Below are 21782 nucleotides of genomic sequence, written 5' to 3'. Positions count from 1 at the left end.
CATTTAATTGCTTTGCTTTTTTGGATTTTAGGCAGTGAGTTATGAGCATCACTCAGCGGGTTTCTGAGTTACCTGTTAGGGACACATGAGTCCGGACTTATAATGCTTCTCTGTAAAGGAAGTGGAAATCAGGGCCCCCCTCAGCTGCAGGTGTTGACTAACAGCCTCAGTTCAGGGGAATGGCATGCAACGCTTTCAAATGACCTCGCATATTCAGCTGAGTAAAGAAAGGATTGAGGATGTGTGCATGGTTTAACCTGGTGCAAAAAGCTAGCACTTAGTTTAGCTTATATTTCTAATGAAACATGCACCATGTCTTAACAATACAATGCATCCCTCCATTGACACCAGTGGTAAACACTACAGCGTGTCTGTTATTAAAAGCCCTTGTAACAACCGTTCCACACTCTGCGCTCACATCTTAACAAAACATATCATTAACCATCACTCACGAGGGAGAAGGAGAATTCCCATACATGTAGCTTCCTTCTGTGAACAGCAGCATCCGTGTGTGTGTGATCACAATGACAGCCCTTGCTGTCACTGGGCCTTCTATTCAAACACACAAGGGGATAAACAACTGTCCCCTGACAGGGCCAAAAACAGCCAGAGAGGAAAGAAAATATATATTACTAGCCAGCACACTCAGAGGACACCAGAACTTAATGTGTATGTGTGTGTGTGGAGCAGAGCAGGGGGACAAAGCCCTCAAAGAGCAGCTGATGAAACAATGAGTGTGTGACTATGAATCAAGGCTCATTTAGACTCACAGTGAGAGTACGGGAGGGTACTACTGACTTCATAATAGCTATAAATAGACCCTATGAATGGAGGTGATGCAGTCACAGTGACGCACTGATAGGAATAATAATGTTACTATTTAGAAAGCAACACAAGCGGAGCTGGCTGTTAACCAGAGCTGGCTGTTAACCCCCTGATGTCATGCAGGCCTGAAATACGGCTGTTCAATGATGGGGGGGAGTGAGAATAGAGTGAGTGAGAATAGAGGAGAGTTGCAGGTCTGTCCTGCTAGCCCTATGTGGAATGGAATGCAGGGGTGTATGAATAGGGGGGCTACTACCTTCTCCAGAGGTAGCGATCTAGTGGTTTTACAGGGGTTAAAATACTGCAAGTCAGGAATGGTGCGTCAGTCAGGTGGGTGACTGGAGGTTAGGAGAAGGCCAGTACACTGCAACCTCACTCCTCTGAACTTTAACTCCTATTTTCCATTTCCACAAGAGTCATGGAAAATAGCTGGGCTGGGGGTATCACCAGTGAAAGTCAACACATGACACTGATGACGGGAATTCAGCAGGGAGGAGCAAGCAACGACAAATGAACAGAACAGAACCCTACTATCATTTTCTGATGAACTCTGAATGCACGGTTTATGCAGGTTTTCACTATGGATCTATAGGCCTAAATCGCAATGCCAAAAATAATGGAAACATTTGATAAAGACACTGATCTGTAGGGCTGGGAATTGCCAGGGACCTCACAGTATGATATTATCACAATACTTAGGTGCCTATATGGTATGTATTGCAATTATACATGTATGACAATTCATTGCGATTCTATATGTATTGCGATTTGATACTGAGATTTACATCGCGAGTTGATGTTCCAAACATATTGCTCACTACAGTATATGCCTGCTACAGAGGGACAAGAGAGAGCCATGAGAAAACTAGTTTTGATCAGTCATGGAAATAAAAATGTCTCACCGTTTAAGCAATGGTAGGAGAAATACCAGAGTTTTGGTGCAATTACAGTCATCTAGCGCTAGCTAACGTTAACTACCTAGCAACCAAAAAAGTAGTGGGATAATTAAGAACAGTATCTTGCAGGATTCAGTAGTTCTAATGGAATCCAGAAAGAACAAAACCCTGTCTTCAAACATCTACATTAAAAGGTGCAAAGTTTGGGCAAAGAGACAAAACATCCACATCAAATTAAGATGGAAAACCACTTTTTGTGCAGTATTAATTTACCATTGTTACAAACCACTTCATGTAAATTGCAGTATTGTACATACAGTAGGCTGGTCATCTAGGTACCTGTAGACTTTCCATCACCAGGAAGAAAAACAATGCACAATACAGTAATTGAGTACATTGTGACATCAAGTGGTTTGTGATGATGTGGCTCAGTTGGTAGAGCATGGCGCTTGCAGCGCTAGGGTTGTGGCGTGGGTTCCATTTCTACAGGGGACCAGTAAGAAAATGTACGCGGTCACTACTGAAAGTTGCTCTGAGTAAGACCATCTACTAAAATGTAAAAGGAATGAATGGACCATTTCAGTTTACACACAGAAATAAGTTGTATTTGCAAAGTATTTCAAGAAGCTGGAAAACATATCAAGCAAGTATAATCAGATTAATTGTTTTGTACATATAAATGTCAGGTAGACACTCAAATACATTTAGTTTAAATGTTTTCACAAAAGTAGTGCACTGGCCCCTGACTAGCCCTGTATTTGCTATTTATTTTCTTTCTGCAAATTATTCTTTAACTTGTCTCCTTCCCTTCATCTATACTGACTTGAAGGGGATTTAACAGGTGACATCAATAAGGGATCCTAGTTTTCACCTGGATTCACCTGGCCAGTCTGTCATGGAAAGAGCAGGTGTTCCTAATGTTTTGTACAGTCGTGGACAAAAGTTTTGAGAATGACACAAATATTAATTTTCACAAGTCTGCTGCCTCAGTTGGTATGATGGCAATTTGCATATGATCAGATGAATTGCAAAGTCCCTCTTTGCCATGCAAATGAACTGAATCCCCCAAAAACATTTCCACTGCATTTCAGCCCTGCCACAAAAGGACCAGCTGACATCATGTCAGTGATTCTCTCGTTAACACAGGTGTGAGTGTTGACGAGGACAAGGCTGGAGATCACTCTCTCATGATGATTGAGTTCGAATAACAGACTGGAAGCTTCAAAAGGAGGGTGGTGCTTGGAATCATTGTTCTTCCTATGTCAACCACGGTTATCTACAAGGAAACACGTACCGTCATCATTGCTTTGCACAAAAAGGGCTTCACAGGTCAAGGATATTGCTGCCAGTAAGATTGCACCTAAATCAACCATTATCAGATCATCAAGAACTTCAAGGAGAGCGGTTCAATTGTTGTGAAGAAGGCTTCAGGGTGCCAAAGAAAGTCCAGCAAGCGCCAGGACCGTCTCCTAAAGTTGATTCAGCTGCGGGATCGGGGCACTACCAGTACAGAGCTTGCTCAGGAATGGCAGCAGGCAGGTGTGAGTGCATCTGCACGCACAGTGAGGCAAATACTTTTGGAGGATGGCCTGGTGTCAAGAAGGGCAGCAAAGAAGCCACTTCTTTCCAGGAAAAACATCAGGTACAGACTGATATCCTGCAAAAGGTACAGGGATTGGACTGCTGAGGACTGGGGTAAAGTAATTTTGTCTGATGAATCCCCTTTCCGATTGTTTGGGCCATCCGGAAAAAAGCTTGCCCAGAGAAGACAAGGTGAGTAGACAAGGTGAGAAGACAAGGTCAGTCCTGTGTCATGCCAACAGTAAAGCATCCTAAGACCATTCATGTGTGGGGTTGCTTCTCAGCCAAGGGAGTGGGCTCACTCACAATTTTGCCTAAGAACACAGCCATGAATAAAGAATGGTACCAACACATCCTCTGAGAGCAACTCCCAACTATCCAGGAACAGTTTGGTGATGAACAATGCCTTTTCCAGCATGATGGAGCACCTTGCCATAAGGCAAAAGTGATAACTATGTGGCTCAGGGAACAAAACATAGATATTTTGGGTCCATGGCCAGGAAACTCCCCAGACCTTAATCCTATTGCGAACTTGTGGTCAATCCTCAAGAGGTGGGTGGATAAACAAAACCCCACAAATTCTGACAAACTCCAAGCATTGATTATGCAAGAATGGTCTGTCATCAGTCAGGATGTGGCCCAGAAGTTAATTGACAGCATGCCAGGGCGGATTGCAGAGGTCTTGAAAAAGAAGGGTCAACACTGCAAATATTGACTCTTTGCATCAACTTCATGTAATTGTCAGTAAAAGCCTTTGACACTTGTGAAATGCTTGTAATTATACTTCAGTATTCCATAGTAACATCTGACAAAAATATCTAAAGACACTGAAGCAGCAAACTTTGTGTCATTCTCAAAACTTTTGGCCATGACTGTACACTCAGTGTATAGCGAATAGGTTGCATATCCCAAAGTTCTCTCTGTCAAGGTAACACAATCACATCTCCACAAAGGCCCAATATCATCCATCATCAGATGGGAGAGTGGCGATTACATCCATGTGGTCCAACAAATATAGCCAGAGCTAGTTTCTGCCTGTAACATTAAACCCTCAGAGAGGAGAGCGAGAGAGACCACTCGTAGGCACAGGGAGCATTATTGTCGCTAGTGAAAGTCTACACACACCTTGCACAGTCTTCACATTTTGCTGTCCCAAAATGAAATCTGAAAAAGGGAACAATCTACTCCACATTTTCAAAGTGAAAGAAAAATTATAGAAGCGTTAAAAAATGTCTAATAATACAAACAAACAGATGTCTTGATTGCGCATGTCTTCACACCCCAGAGTTAATACTTTGTGAATCATTTTGAATATGATTCCACACACTTTGCACGAAATCTTAAGGCAAGATTTATCCATTGTTTTTGGTATTAAAATGTGTTTAATTGCCCCACAATTTTTTTAAATTATATAGCAGAGTTTTTTTCAGAAGACTGGGGGTTTCCCTCTAACTCCTTACTTGGGGTTTGCTCCTTTCATATTTATTTTGATCCTGAAAATATCCCCTCTCCCTGCCAGTGACAAGCATACCTATAACATAATGCTGCCACCACACTACTTGAAAATACAGAGGGTTTCACTCTGTGTTATGTTGTATTGGACCCAAACCATTTTTTTATTCAGGCCATTTCTTTGCCATGTTGTCTTGAAGAATTACTAATGGCCTTGTTGCAAACAGTAATGGATGGTTTGGAGTGAATTTACTAACAAAGTTGGTAGAATCTTATTCAAAATTATTCACAGCTGTAATGGCTGCTTCCACCAAACATTAACCCTGGGGTGTGAAGACATGTGCAATTATGATCTCTTTTTTTTATGTTCTATAATTTTTCTTTCACTTTGAAAATTGTAGGTTGTGGAGTGGAATCCAATTTCATAAAGGTTTTGATATAATTTTAAGGCAGCAAAATGTGAAGACTGTGCAAGGGGTGTGTAGACTTTCACTTGGCACTGTAACCTAACAGCCCTGCCTTGACTTGGGGACAGAGAACAGTACAACAAAATACAGCAAAAATCTGAGCAAATGGGAAGGATTACAGTTCAGTGATTGACCTGATACTAGATAAACGGGTTTGTCTATTAGTTGTGACAATTAAACAATCTATACTCTCAAGTTATCCTCTAAAATGTATCTTAACATTGTAATAAATGTATAGTTTTTTTACACACAAGCAATTTTTTTGTGCCAGGACAAGTATGTTTATAAATCACTCAAAAATCATGTGTTTAAAGACCTTTATTAACATCTACAAATATAAGGCGTCAAAATTGGGAATATAATGCAAAAATTACATGACACAGGAAAAATATCCACATGGACAATATGTACCAGAGATCAAATCCAGTATCCGTATTTGTCACAGAGAGAAAAAAAAAAGTTTGCTTTAAAACTGTAAAATCCTTTTGTAACATGAATTGAGTCGGCAAAAATCAAATGGAACACCTACATCAAAATAACATATAGGGGAGAGCGAGGTAAGTTGTTAAACTGGTCATACCTCCAACACTAGAGGCGCTATCTAAAAAAAAATCAAATCGCTACTTTGTGTGACTACATGTTCTATGGTCAACTTCCTGTTCACATGTGGTCAAGGTCACTCTAATCTGAGGTGAGCACAAGTTTGTTATTTTTCCCCTTCAAAAGTAAAAAATTGGCACTTTACATTTTATGCAATAAAACTTTGTTAGGTATGAATGTTAAAAATTATAATTTTGCACTGAGTAGAGAAGACAATAACGTGTCTTTTGATACTTTAGCTGCAGTCCTATGTTGAGCTAACCTTGAGATTTAGCCAACATTAGCACACGTCAGTTTGGGGTAAGTTGTTTTAATGACTTTGGGGCAAGTCTTTACATGTGACAACTTGCCCCAGTACACATAGAACAGGCTTAAAAAAATGTGATATTGTGTAATCAGCTCTGATAGTAGTATTAAATGTTACCATAAATGTATTATTATATATACTGTACATATAGTTTAGAGCAGCAGACATATCCCTGGACTACAGAAGACAGGCTCTGGCTTGTGTGTGTGTGTGGTGTGTGGTGTGTGCGCACCTGTATCTACTAACACACTACATGCCTACTATATGAGACAGTATATCCACACACACACACACACACACACACAGTCATGAATTTAGTGTGGTGTTATGAATTGCAATGTGGCAACAATGATAGTAGACGGTGAGGTGGGCATAATAAGCCTGTAATGAGTATATAATGAGGAAATGTGTTTTTGAAGGAAAGAAGAAAGGAAGGAAAGAAAGATGGTTAGAAATGATAAAAGACAGAATGGCAGCACACCACCTGAAACAATGTTAAAGGCAGTGAGGCAGGTGAAGTTTCAGAACAAATCAATCAGGAGTACAGCGAAGGATTTTTACATAAATGACCGTAATCTGACTCTGTATTTTCAAAAGGTTACCAGAGAAGAAGGTGAAAGTCAGACAGCCATGCCAACAACAGTGGTTGGCTATTCAAAGCCACTGCAGTTTTTTTCCACCTGATTTGGAGATGTAGCTTGTTCAGTATATTACTAGGTCAGCTGACATTTATTTTGGTCTGTCGCCAAGTGAGGTCAGAAGACTTGCCTATTTGTTTGCTGTGGCACACCAGCTGAAGTTCGTGCCAATGTGGGCAGAAAAAGAAAAGACCAGCTTAGAATGGTTTACAGGCTTCTTAAAGCGGCACCCAGCGGTGTCATTGAGAAAGCCAGAGGCAACTAGCCTTGACAGGGCAAGTAGCTTCAACAGAGAAAATGTTCATGCTTTCTTCGACAATGTAGCAGAAGTGCTACAGAGATATCAGTTTGGACCAGGAGACATATGGAATGTCGATGAAACTGGGGTGACCACTGTACATAAACCTGGCATAGTGGTGGGCAGACGTTGATTCAAACAATTAGGGTCACTGACCTCCGCTGAAAGGAGAACCCTCGTCACACTGGCCTGTGCTGTCTCAGCCACAAGGAATAGTATACCTCCATATTTTATATTCCCCTGTGTCAACTTCCGCGATCATTTCCTGATTAACGGGGCACCTGGCAGCAAAGGAGGGGCAAATCTCTCTGGCTAGATGAAAGATGTGCACTTTGTTGACTTCCTGAAACATTTTGTCCAGCATACGAAATTCTCCAAGGAGAAGCCCTGTTTACTCCTTTTGGACAAAACCACGAGTCTCATCTGTCCATTGATGGACTCAATTATGGACTCAATTATCCCAACCCATTGCTCTCATCAGCTTCAACCCTTAGATAGGTCTGTCTACATGCCGCTAAAGAGGCACATGAACACTGCTTGTGATGCCGGATGAGGAACAATCCCGGGGAGACAATGTTACATTTATGACATTCCTGGGATTGTGGCAATCGTCTATCCTCTGGCTGCAACCCCCTTGAACATTCAGGCTGGCTTTAGGGTGGCCGGAATACAACCTTACAACAGGGATGTATTTATGGAAACCGAGTTTGCACCATCCTACGTTAAAGATGGCCCCATTCAGAACCCAACCCTACCAGGCCCCAGCACCAATCCTGCCAGGCCCCAGCAACATTCCAGCCCTGCCAGGCCCCAGCAACATTCCAGCCCTTCCAGGCCCCAGCACTATTCTAGCCCTGCATAGCATGAGCTCAGACACGCCCAGTTCTTATGCTAGCACCAGCTCACCCTTGCCCAGCAATGCCATTCCTGACAGCGGACTACCATCTCCAGAGGATATCCGGCCATATCCAAAAGCTGGCCCCCGAAAATCAGCTTGCAAAGGAAGAAAACAGCACAAAACAGCAATGATCAATGACACCAGTAAAGCAGGTACTATAAATGGAAAAGAATAAGGCACAATATAGCAAAAGGCTGTTTCCGAAGAAAGGGAAGCAAGGGGGAGGAGTCCAAATCTGGATCTGCAAAGAAAAAGGCAGCTAAAAAAAGAAAAAAATCATAGAAGAGTCATCAGATGAAGAGGAGAGCTTCTGCCTCGTCTGTGTGGAGCCATTTTCAAACAGCCTTCCAAAGGAGACTTGGGTGAAGTGTGTGAGATGCAACAAATGGGCCCATGATGCTTGCACCTCAGGCCTGGCAATTTATGTGTGCCAGAACTGTGACTCTGAAGATGAGTCTGATTAGTCAGATACGGATGTATGTCAGCTAGGCGAAGTGAAGATATGTAAGATATGAAGCTGGAATGAATGCAACATATGTGCCCAAGACTTCCTTCTTTCATTTGTATGTCATCGTTACCATTGTGATCCGTTGTGCCCAGTAGATGTTAGACATCGTGAGAAGTGTGATAACATACCTCGCTCTCCCCTACTGTATTATCATCAATTTATCGTCAAGGGAAAGAAGAAAAAAAAAGTGTTAACACACATATAGTCTAGATTCGACTGAAGTTCAGCATGTCGTTGCAGTGACATTGTGACAGTGAGAAGAGGCAAGTGTAGAAACACATCGTACAGCAACACGCAACTTCAAGCGAGCCTTCAAAGCCACAGAATATAATATCTTGTGGAGTGAGCGTAACATAAATAGTAGAATGTGAGATCTTTGGTTCTGGGTTGCCGAGATTTCCCAGAATAGGGAGACAAATAGCATACCATGTGGTGTGGGAACGTTTTAATTGGTGCTGCAGCCTGTCTCCGTGGCGGTCAGTTGACCATCCAAATAGCAGTCAGTCTCTATTATTTGAATAGCTAACAAAACAAATGACAGCGTAGATGTGCTCCCTGCATCCACTGGGAATGTAGTGATTCCGTTGTTCACAGTATTATCCTAGTGTTGTTTGAGGAGTGTGGTTGAAAGGTAGTGGTGAGATGCCGAAGCAAGACTACTTCAAAATTAAGGCCCTGGATGGTTAAGCTGGGTCGTGTTCATTGGGTGCAAAGTGAAGTGAACTGGGGAGGTACTACCTGAACTTGTCTAATAAGAAACTATAGTTTTAGCTACAGTATGCCCTACTGCACATGACAATGGTTACCGAGTTGCTTTTGCCAGTCGCGTGCAAAGTCACACAGGGACACTTACACAAATGCATACTCCCACACACACAATAACAATTATTCAACCACTGTGACCATCATGACCATTGTGAGAGCATGAAATAAGAAAATATTATTGTATTGTTATTGTAAACATGGAATGTTAAAACTCAAGAAGAAATCATAATAACAGTCTACACAAAGTTCACGGAATCCCTTTCAGGATAGAAGTCGTACATTTATCAATTAAACATTATCAGAATGAAACACTAAAAGTACTGGCAATAAAATACAATCAGAAAACCTGCACATTTCTAGCCTGGTACCAGATCGGTTTGTGCTCTTGCTTAATCCCTAGTTTTCACAATTGTTTGCCAAGAAAATGAGTCACAAGGAGTTTGCATGATAGCACATACAGACTGGCACTCAGGCTAGTACAGTATGTTTCCTCTGATGCTGGTACATTGGATAGATGTCATTGTGATGGCACCGACGGATCTTACCTCCTCTGCTTCAGCTATGTAGAGATAACATTATGGACCAACATCTTTTACATCAACGTAAGGCATATTACACTCATTTAAAGGGTTACATAATATTAGTGTACCGTGGTCTGCAATACTTCATGTTGTTACTACATTATCTATCTACTGTACCACATACAAGCGAGACAACTATGCAAAGTCACAAAGGTTGGTTTCTAAGGCAAAGGTTAGTCTGAGTTTCATAACAAATACATAGAAGTGGGATAGTCTGAATTGATACCCCCCCCACACCCTCTACCCACGCCTGAAAAGAAAATGATCTCTGACATTGTCTTTGCAGAAACAAAACAATGCTTGTTAGACATGGTGAAGTGGTCATCCTTTAACCTTCTTCAGGCCCTGTGGATGCAAGCTAGATGCTTTCCCTTACAGAATGACAGGCACCCTTTGAGAGTGTGTTAATTTGTCACAGAGGCCATGACCTTTTGGCCAGCCTGCCCTCTCTTGTTTTGATGGGACATTCACAGGCCAGTCCCAAATGGCCGCCTTTTCCCTTTAGTGCACTACTTTTAACAAGGGCCCATGGGGCTCTGGTCAAAAGTAGTTCACTATATAGGGAATAGGATGCCATTTGGAACAAAGACATACAGTGGTTTACCAGCCCATCAGCACTGGTTAGTGTACTCCTGTGTCATGGGACTGGCTGATTTACATAACAGGGTTATTACAAGCTTATCAGTAGCATTCAAACTAGGCTGATTGTTTTCCAAAGAGGCTACTGTGTGGGGACTGACTGACGCAATCAGGAGCTTAAAGGTTTAAACTAGCGTGGTGCAACTGCAATGCTTTAGGGCCATTGACATGATTTATGCTCTAGCTGATGTGCACTGTTAGATGTTTTTGTAATTGTATCTGTACTTACTGTATTAATCAACAGTATGGTACTGTATAAACTGAATACAGTAGATTATCATTGAAGGCACAGTGAAATACCATGCATTTGTTTTACAGCACACTAAAACTTTTCTGTAATTTCAACAGTAAAACATTGTAGAGTGCACAGTAAAATAACGTAAATTGTAAGAGGCTATATTTGTTGCACCAATGAGCGAGAATGCTGTACCCCTACAGAATACGGTAATATACTGTATTTTAGGAATTCTACAAACTTTACTGGCCAATTGCTACCAGTAATTTATAATACATTACCAATACAGTATTTTTGGAGAGCCAAAAACCTTTTGATCCCTAACTGGTTTATGGTATTGTTGTTTCTCACTCATTAATATATTTTGAGGAATGTCTTGTAAGCGGCCATATTTGTTGCACCCATTGGTGAGAGTGCTGTACCAATTTAAGTGATAGGTGGTAGTAGTTCCCTAACAATTAAATGTATATAGGGGTAGATCAGAGTGGCAGCAAGTCTCAAAACCATGAATGGTTGAGTAGCTAGCCCTGTCCTTTGATCTGTAGTCACTGTCAGTTTACCCGTAGATTTCCAGTCATTGTGCTGATGCTAGTTAGCATTGACTCGCGAAACTACCTTTAAACGTCCTTCGTACTGGACACAGAGACATAAAATAGTATCTACGGTTAAAGAAACGTTTTACTTGCTATGACATGTGTTTTTTTTTTATCAACCTTGGTTGAATGCACTGACTGTAAGCTGCTAAGGTCAAGAGTGCCCGCTAAATTACCAAAATGTAAATCTAAAAATGAACATTTGCAAAGAACACTGGATAATATGCTACTGCATGGGTAATTCCAGTAATGTACTGTAAATTGGATTACAGTAACATTTGTGGTACTGTAAAATGGATTACAGTGAAATGGATTACAGTAGCTGTACTGTAAAATACATTTGCTGTCAGTAAGTTGATGTACATTTTAAAGGAACTGTTTTAATGTTAACATGACAAAGTTGGGAACCCCCATTTCAAACCCAGCTGGTCTTTAGTCTGCATAACATATGGTAACAATCTGAAAGAACACCCGTTTCTGTTGAGAGGAGCCTCAGAATGAGCTATCTATTCATGACTGACTGAACTAAACTAAACCCTTTTTTTCTGGGTCACAAATGAATTGTTGTATATGATGGAGAGAGAGAGGACCAATGATTCTGATTCTACCAAAATGGCACTAGTTTAAAAGAGAGAGTGAATGAGTCCCAAATGGCACCCTATTCCCTTTATATTGCACTACTTTTGACCAGAGCCCTAAGGTAACATTTTGAAATCAACCTAAAGTACAAGGAAACATGGGGAGTGGGACTGGGCTGGCCTTAAGGCAAATAGTGTACCGGTATTAACATTGTATATTTCTCCCTATAAAAGAATACAAATAAAAAAAAGCTAAGATAATTCAGCTGTTCCGCTACTATAATATAGTGCATGGCTTCTTGTCTTTGAAGGGGTTTTCAGAGGCTGGTATACCCATGAGTAGAGGGTCGTATTTACCCTGTTCTCCACAGTAGTGCATCAGGTCTGCTGAGGCCTTGGACACCTGCAGGAGAGAATCATACAGCAGATTACAATTGGCAACACAAGGAAACACTCACACAGAGAGAAGGTCAGAGAAGGCAGGTCTTGCTAGCCTGGCTGACGCAACCCACGCGACTACATGGGAGGACTTTGAGAGCTGGTGTCAGCCAGACTAAGTACTTGCAGGATGGAAAATGTAATGTCATATACGTATATCTTTGTATATATGGATATATGGGCTGTTTGAGAAGCGTACCTTAATTCTCTCAATGCTGGCTTCTATTCTCAGCTGCTGGACTGCCCTCCTGGCACGGGCAGTGTTACTGGAACTCTGCATCTTCGAAAGATATGTTGGTCTCCACACACCTCTGTTGAAAACACATACTGGATTCAGTCTTCACCTACTGTGTAACACCATGGAAAATAATTAATGAACTGACTGAATGAATGAATTAACATTGTATTGTTATTGGGTATACCGTCCACAATTTGGGAGCAGCGGCAGTGTGTGAGTGGCTTTATCTGGAAAAACAAAAGAAAAGCACAATAAGACATAATTGAATCACCAGTTGTACACTGATATAGGGCAGCAGTACAGCCAGTCCCTGTATAACTGTGTCATAAAAGATATCCCAGTTACATCAGCTGGCTCTTCTTACGTCTTTGCACAAGAGATGGTGTGTTAGAGAGTTACACAATATGGTTAAGTGTCAGGAACATAACATTGAAAAGCTGCCAAACACAATATACAAAAAAACAAGCCTAATTTACTAAACCCACAACCTGCAAACAAGCTAGCGGACGTAATCACATAAAGATTGGCCAAGATGGACACTGTTGCACAATCTCACACATCATGGGAAGTCTACATTGGTCCATAGCATTAAAGACATTGCCTGAGAGGACAGTCTGCTATGGTGGGTCTGTATGTAGTAAGAAAGAGATTGCTTGGGTTGTTGGCACTGTTCAAAACACCCAGTCTGCCAGGTTTTTCTCTCACCTTGAAACCTGTGGATTCAGATTGACTGAGTGGGAATCTTGGTTAGAGATATTAGGGCAAGATTTAGCCTACTAGCGGTATTCTACTATCTCAGCCTGGTCTCAGGCTAGACTAGACTAGACGTAACACAGACTAGACGTAACATAGTAAACATAACACCGGAAGACTCAAATTAAAGGGGAAAAGAGGGAAACCTAGTCAGTTGTACAACTTAAATGTGTCTTCTGCATTTAACCCAACCCCTCTGAATCGGAGAGGTGCGGGGGCTCCCTTAAATCGACATCCACGTCTTCGGCTGGGAACAGTTAGTATGATTATGTTACGTTTGGTATCATTAGATAAGACAGAAGGTTACCTAACCCTCTAGAGTCTCTCTAAACCCGGGGAGATTCACTACATGGAACAACATATCGTCCAAAAAATTATTAAAAAGGAAGTTTGTTCTAAAGTGTCTGTCCTATATCTGAGATATCTGAGATTTTTGTAACATATATATATATCCCCTTATTTTAGGCACTAAACCATATACTGTATACTTCTGCTGGTACTTCAGATGAGTCTTTTGAGGCTTGTGGGCGCTCTAAGGGCAAAAGAAGAAGAACATTGTGTTCGTGAGAGTCTCAGCCTTCAGTCGAGTGGTCATAATCGCGTGTACGGCAAACCTTTCGGACGCTACAGATGTTTCCGTGAGAAGATTGAATTTCGGGATGTCTCAAGGTCTGACAAACACCGCTCTACCTTTCACTGCAGATGCAGAAGGGCGATATCGACAGATGCAGTGGATTAATTAGATTTCCGCAGGGGCATGACCATTGTAGGCCAAGGGTTAAGGCAAAAAAATGTTTTTAACAATTATTTAACCTTTATTTAACCAGGTAGGCTAGTTGAGAACAAGTTCTCATTTGCAACTGAGAGTCTATATACATTGTGTGCAAAAGGCATGAGGAGAATAATTAAAATTTTGCAGATTAACACTGAAGTGATAAATGATCAGATGGTCATGTACAGGTGTGCATATTGGTGTGCAAAAGAGCAGAAAATAAAATAAATAAAAACAGTATGGGGATGAGGTAGGTAAAAATGGGTGGGCTATTTACCGATAGACTATGTACAGCTGCAGCGATTGGTTAGCTGCTCAGATAGCAGATGTTTGAAGTTTGTGAGGGAGATAAAAGTCTCCAACTTCAGCGATTTTTGCAATTCGTTCCAGTCACAGGCAGCAGAGAACTGGAACGAAAGGCGGCCAAATGAGGTGTTGGCTTTAGGGATGATCAGTGAGATACACCTGCTGGAGCGCGTGTTACAGGTGGGTGTTGCCATCGTGACCAGTGAACGGAGCTTTACCTAGCATGGACTTGTAGATGACCTGGAGCCAGTGGGTCTGGCGACGAATATGTAGCGAGGGCCAGCCGTCTAGAGCATACAGGTCACAGTGGTGGGTGGTATAAGGTGCTTTAGTGACAAAACGGATGGCACTGTGATAAACTGCATCCAGTTTGCTGAGTAGAGTGTTGGAAGCAATTTTGTAGATGACATCGCCGAAGTCGAGGATTGGTAGGATAGTCAGTTTTACTAGGGTAAGTTTGGCGGCGTGAGTGAAGGAGGCTTTGTTGCGGAATAGAAAGCCGACTCTAGATTTGATTTTCGATTGGAGATGTTTGATATGAGTCTGGAAGGAGAGTTTACAGTCTAGCCAGACACCTAGGTACTTATAGATGTCCACATATTCAAGGTCGGAACCATCCAGGGTGGTGATGCTAGTCAGGCGTGCGGGTGCAGGCAGCGAACGGTTGAAAAGCATGCATTTGGTTTTACTAGCGTTTAAGAGCAGTTGGAGGCCACGGAAGGAGTGTTGTATGGCATTGAAGCTCGTTTGGAGTTTAGATAGCACAGTGTCCAAGGACGGGCCGGAAGTATATAGAATGGTGTCGTCTGCGTAGAGGTGGATCAGGGAATCGCCCGCAGCAAGAGCAACATCATTGATATATACAGAGAAGAGTCGGCCCGAGAATTGAACCCTGTGGCACCCCCATAGAGACTGCCAGAGGACCGGACAGCATGCCCTCCGATTTGACACACTGAACTCTGTCTGCAAAGTAGTTGGTGAACCAGGCAAGGCAGTCATCAGAAAAAAAAGTAGGGTGGTTGGTCGGGGTGGGTGGGTGGACGCACAGGATAACGCAAACATCTAACTTAGGGGAAGGGTTAGCTAACCTGCTAACACTTTAATCTAACTCCTAACCTTAACCCCTAGTCTAGCTAATGTTAGCCACCTAGCTAATGTTAGCCACCTAGCTAATGTTAGCCACCTAGCTAATGTTAGCCACCTAGCTAATGTTAGCTTTGGCCACTTAGCTAACATTAGCCAAAACAAATTGAAATTCGTAAAACATTTCATGCATTTAGCAAATTCGTAACATTGTACGATTGAAATTCGCTCTGAGTTCAGGTTGACTATCTGCACATGATGCAATATTGAAAAAGACATACAGTATCTCTTGGTCAACAGTACAGTACATGAATGAGTCGGGCAAGGTAGACTAGCTCAGCAGCTGTGTTTAAGTCAGGGAAAGGAATACACGCATTACATTATAACAACAATACCATTGCACACGCACACGCACACACACACAGTGCAGTTCATTTGAGAAGAAGCCTCAATTATAACCTTTGTATTGAGGTCATCAAACTGTGATTCCACTTCTATTACAATAGCTGAGAGGTTTACGGAGGAGGAGGATGCACGTAAGGAAGCAGAAACAATGAAGTCATTGGTAGCCAGCCACAGTACAGCTGAGTACAAAGTGGATGAAGAGACCTCCATCGGAAGCATACATCTCACTAACCATCCCACCAACCCACTCCTTTCCTTTCCTCCTTCCCTTCATCCCTTCACAGGAAGCTGTATCCCCAGCCAGACAGCCAGTTCAGTTTCCCTCTGAAGTATAAATTCTTAAATATGTTCCGGTTTTAAAAATAGAGCCCGGCGGAAGAAGAAAGAGCTGCAGAGGTGGTTACTCAAACAAACCGACAAGAACATAAAGCTTAAGACCACGGGGAGTGAGTACAGGAATAGCATCACAGGATCCTGACAAATAAACATTTGAAGACCATAGTCTCAACAATCTTTTCTTCACGTGAGAGGATCTTCACTGAATCATTGAAATAATCAAAGATACTTCATCCTCTTCCACACTACAGCTTTCCTTAAAATGTATACAAGTCCCTTTCATCCTCATGTCTGCCTTAGTGCCTATTGTGTGCTTGGCTTGGGCAGACACTGGAGTGGTTTAATGCGCATATGTCTGTGTTCTTTGCACAAGAGCAGGTTTTAAAAACACACCGATGGAGTGAACAATGGAAGAATCCCATTATCCGAGGGCTGGGTCAGACAAGGGCTACTAACCCAGTGTTTAGTGTCTACGGCTCTGCACGAGACACAACGGGACCCTGGCAGCTCTGCATGAGACGTGTGACGCTAGCAGTTAGGGCTTGAAGAGTAAAGAGGAAGTACATCACTGACAACCTGAAATGGTCCCTTCACAGACAGTTTGGCGAAGAAGCCGCAACAGAGCCTCTTCAACCTCAGGAGGCTGAAGAAATGAATCTTGGCCCCTAAGACCCCCACAAACTTCTACAGATGCACCATTGAGAGCATCCTGTCGGGCTGGAATCACCGCCTGGTATGGCAATTGCACCGTCCACACCCACAAGGCTCTCCAGAGGGTGGTGCGGGCAGGCCAATTCATCACCAGGGGCACACTGCATGCCCTCAGTCACACGAGCCACGGCCTGTTCACCTTGCTACCATTGAAGGTGGAGACAGTACAGCTGCATCAAAGCTGGGACCGAGCTTCAATCTCCAGGCCATCAGACTGTTAGTCACCGCTAGCTGGCCTCGGCCCAGTACCCTTACCTGAACCTTAGTTACTGTTGTAGCCAGTTACAACCAGGTACTCTACTCTGCACCTTAGAGTGCTGCCCATTGAAGTCATTGAAGACTGGTCACTTTAATAATGTTTACATACTGTTTTACCCACTTCATATGTATATACTGTATTCTAGCCATGGCTCATCCTATATACACTGAACAAAACTATAAACTCAACATGTAAAGTGTTGGTCAATGTTTCATGAGCTGAAATAAAATATCTCAGAAACATGCCATACGCACAAAAAGCTTATTTCTCTCAAATGTTGAGCACAAATTTGTTTACATCCCTGTTAGTGAGCATTTCTCCTTTGTCAAGATAATTCATCCACCTGACAGGTGTGGCATATCAAGAAGCTAATTTAACAGCATGATCATTACACAGGTGCACCTTGTGATGGGGACAAAAAAGGCCACTCCAAAATGTGCAGTTTTGTCACACAACACAATGCCACAGATGTCTCAAGTTGAGGGAGCATGCAATTGGCATGATGACTGAAGGACTGTCCACCAGAGCTGTTGCCAGGGAATGTAATGTTTATTTTACTACTATTTTAACAGCCTCCAATGTCATTTTAGAGAATTTGGCATTGCGTCCAACCGGCCTCACAACCACAGACCACATGTATGGTGTCTTGTGGGTGAGTGGTTTGCTGATGTCAACTTTGTGAACAGTGTGCCCCATGGTGGCGGTGGGGTTATGGTATGGGCAGTCCTTAGCTACAGACAACGGACCCCTTTAGCATTTTGTTGGTGGCAATTTGAATGCACAGAAATAACGTGACAAGATCCTGAGGACCATTCTTTATCATCTGTGACCAACAAATGCACATCTGTATTCCCAGTCATGTGAAATCCATAGATTAGGGGTTAATTAATTAATTTCAATTGACTGATTTCTTCATATGAACGTTAATTCAGTAAAATCAATGAAATTGTTGTATGTTGCATTTATATTTTTGTTCAGTGTAACTACTGCTGTAAACATATGTTCTATTCATATACTGTCCATACTGTCTTTACACACCATTATATGTACACTACATTGCCAAAAGTATGTAGACACCTGCTCGTCAAATATCTCATTCCAAAATCATGAGCAATAATATGCAGTTGGTCCTGCCATTGCTGCTATAACAGCCTCCACACTTCTAAGAAGGCTTTCTACTAGATGTTGGAACATTGAATGGAAGCAACACAGCAGCCACAAGGGCATTAGTGAGGTCGGGCATTGATGTTGGGCGACTAGGCCTGGCTCCCAGGTGGCATTCCAATTTATCCCATAGGTGTTCGATGGGGTTGAGGTCAGGGCTCTCTGCATGCCAGTCAAGTTCTTTCTCACCGATCTCAACAAACCATTTCTATTTGGACCTCGCTTTGAGCATGGGGGCATTGTCATGCTGAAACAGGAAAGGGCCTTCCCCAAACTGTTGCCACAAAGTTGGAAGCACAGAATCGTCTAGAATGTCATTGTATGCTGTAGTGTTAAGATTTCTCTTCACTGGAACTAAGGCCCTTAGCCCGAACCATGAAAAACAACCCGAGACCATTATTCCTCAGCCACCAAACTTTACAGTTTACACTATGCATTCATGCAGGTAGTGTTCTCCTCGCATCCACCAAACCCAGATTCGTCCGTCAGACTGCCAGATTGTGAAGCATAATTCATCACTCCAGAGAACATGTTTCCACTGCTCCAGAGTCAAATGGCTGCTAGCTTTACACCACTCCAGTCGACGCTTGGCATTGCACATGTTGATCTTAGACTTGTGTGCGCCTGCTCGGCCATGGAAACCTATTTCACTAAGCTCCCGACAAAGAGTTCTTGTGCTGACGTTGCTTCCAGAGGGGGTTTGGAACGCGGTAGGAAGTGTTGCAACTGGGGACAGACGATTTCAGCACTCAGCGATCCCGTTCTGTGAGCTTGTGTGGCCTACCACTTCGCAGCTGAGCCGTTGTAGCTCTTAGACGTTTCCACTTCACAATAACACCACTTACAGTTGACAGGGGCAGCTCTAGCAGGGCAGAAATTTGACAAACTGCCTTGTTGGAAAGGTGGCATTCTATGACGGTGCCACTTTGAAAGTCACTGAGCTCTTCAGTAAGGCCATTTTACTGCCAATGTCTGTCTATGAAGATTGCATGGCTGTGTGCTCGATTTTATACACCTATCGGCAACAGGTATGGTGGAAATAGCTGAATCCACTCATTTGAAGGGGTGTCCACACTCTTTTGTATATATAGTGTATATACAGTGCCTTGCGAAAGTATTCGGCCCCCTTGAACTTTGCGACCTTTTGCCTCATTTCAGGCTTCAAACATAAAGATATAAAACTGTATTTTTTTGTGAAGAATCAACAACAAGTGGGACACAATCATGAAGTGGAACGACATTTATTGGATATTTCAAACTTTATTAACAAATCAAAAACTGAAAAATTGGGTGTGCAAAATTATTCAGCCCCTTTACTTTCAGTGCAGTAAACTCTCTCCAGAAGTTCAGTGAGGATCTCTGAATGATCCAATGTTGACCTAAATGACTAATGATGATAAATACAATCCACCTGTGTGTAATCAAGTCTCCGTATAAATGCACCTGCACTGTGATAGTCTCAGAGGTCCGTTAAAAGCGCAGAGAGCATCATGAAGAACAAGGAACACACCAGGCAGGTCCGAGATACTGTTGTGAAGAAGTTTAAAGCCGGATTTGGATACAAAACGATTTCCCAAGCTTTAAACATCCCAAGGAGCACTGTGCAAGCGATAATATTGAAATGGAAGGAGTATCAGACCACTGCAAATCTACCAAGACCTGGCCGTCCCTCTAAACTTTCAGCTCATACAAGGAGAAGACTGATCAGAGATGCAGCCAAGAGGCCCATGATCACTCTGCATGAACTGCAGAGATCTACAGCTGAGGTGGGAGACTGTCCATAGGACAACAATCAGTCGTATATTGCACAAATCTGGCCTTTATGGAAGAGTGGCAAGAAGAAAGCCATTTCTTAAAGATATCCATAAAAAGTGTTGTTTAAAGTTTGCCACAAGCCACCTGGGAGACACACCAAACATGTGGAAGAAGGTGCTCTGGTCAGATGAAACCAAAATTGAACTTTTTGGCAACAATGCAAAACGTTATGTTTGGCGTAAAAGCAACACAGCTGGACACACCATCCCCACTGTCAAACATGGTGGTGGCAGCATCATGGTTTGGGCCTGCTTTTCTTCAGCAGGGACAGGGAAGATGGTTAAAATTGATGGGAAGATGGATGGAGCCAAATACAGGACCATTCTGGAAGAAAACCTGATGGAGTCTGCAAAAGACCTGAGACTGGGACGGAGATTTGTCTTCCAACAAGACAATGATCCAAAACATAAAGCAAAATCTACAATGGAATGGTTCAAAAATAAACATATCCAGGTGTTAGAATGGCCAAGTCAAAGTCCAGACCTGAATCCAATCGAGAATCTGTGGAAAGAACTGAAAACTGCTGTTCACAAATGCTCTCCATCCAACCTCACTGAGCTCGAGCTGTTTTGCAAGGAGGAATGGGAAAAAATGTCAGTCTCTCGATGTGCAAAACTGATAGAGACATACCCCCAGCGACTTACAGCTGTAATCGCAGCAAAAGGTGGCGCTACAAAGTATTAACTTAAGGGGGCTGAATAATTTTGCACGCCCAATTTTTCAGTTTTTGATTTGTTAAAAAAGTTTGAAATATCCAATAAATGTCGTTCCACTTAATGATTGTGTCCCACTTGTTGTTGATTCTTCACAAAAAAATACAGTTTTATATCTTTATGTTTGAAGCCTGAAATGTGGCAAAAGGTCGCAAAGTTCAAGGGGGCCGAATACTTTCGCAAGGCACTGTATATTTATTTTCAGGTCTCTGACAATGCTTATTCTAATATTACTTCATTTTTATTTTTCTGAATTATGTGAGTATTTTGTATTGCTAGGTGTTAGTGCATTGTTGGAGCTAGAGACACAAGCATTTTACTGCACCTGCGGTAGCATCTGCAAATCTGTGTATGCGACCAATAAATGTTGATTTGATTTGATTACTTTAGGGCAAAGGGCTGGGTGCTGCTGTGTACAACACTCACAACCAGATTTATGATTCATGATTTTATGAGGATCCCCATTAGCTGACGCTAATGGCCGACACATAATGACAAAGACAGACAAAAATACTTTACAATTTACATACATTTAAAAAATGAAGATAGACATTACAGACATATAAAACAATTATAATAAAGAAATACAATTAAAAACACAAATTTACACACATTGAGAAAAAATAAACAATACAAATACTGAGCCTGCAGGACTTGTTTGGTTTACTGTGGTGTTAAAAATGCCAAGCATCTCTTTATTACAGACACACCTCTCTCTCCCAATCTTTACAACAACGGATTCAACATTCCTTGTCCATGACCATCTACAGTCTAAGGTAACACCAAAACGTTTAATTTCCTCAACAGTCAGAGACCAGATTCAGAGGTCTAAAACTTATGGAATGATTTGTACCAAATACAATGCTCTTAGTTTTAGACACTATGTTCAGGACTGGATTATTACTAGCCACCCTTTCCAAAACTGACT

At 42.1% G+C, this 21782-nt stretch overlaps 1 protein-coding gene across 1 annotated transcript; it reads right to left on the bottom strand.

Moving 5' to 3' along the window:
- Nucleotides 1-5524: 5524 nt before the first annotated feature.
- Nucleotides 5525-12761, bottom strand: LOC110521725 (guanine nucleotide-binding protein G(I)/G(S)/G(O) subunit gamma-12). The gene is made up of 3 exons (XM_021599528.3): nucleotides 12722-12761; nucleotides 12499-12610; nucleotides 5525-12264 (listed from the first exon to the last, which is right to left on the bottom strand). The coding sequence occupies exons 2-3, from the start codon at nucleotides 12577-12579 to the stop codon at nucleotides 12139-12141; spliced, it is 207 nt and encodes a 68-aa protein (XP_021455203.1). The 5' UTR covers nucleotides 12580-12610; nucleotides 12722-12761; the 3' UTR covers nucleotides 5525-12138.
- Nucleotides 12762-21782: the final 9021 nt, after the last annotated feature.

Source organism: Oncorhynchus mykiss, chromosome 4 (assembly GCF_057628025.1).
Source record: "Oncorhynchus mykiss isolate SJ-2025 chromosome 4, ASM5762802v1, whole genome shotgun sequence".
In the NCBI taxonomy this organism is placed as follows: domain Eukaryota; kingdom Metazoa; phylum Chordata; class Actinopteri; order Salmoniformes; family Salmonidae; genus Oncorhynchus; species Oncorhynchus mykiss.
Note: the sequence above shows the minus strand (reverse complement) of the source record. Positions and strands in the feature narration are given on the sequence as shown.

Excerpts from the sequence above, each read along its gene's own strand:
- LOC110521725 (XM_021599528.3), bottom strand. The coding sequence starts at position 12,579 with ATGCAGAGTTCCAGTAACACTGCCCGTGCCAGGAGGGCAGTCCAGCAG. Across the intron at positions 12,265-12,498 it reads CCAGCATTGAGAGAATTAAG|GTGTCCAAGGCCTCAGCAGA; the intron begins GTACGCTTCTCA and ends TCTCTCCTGCAG.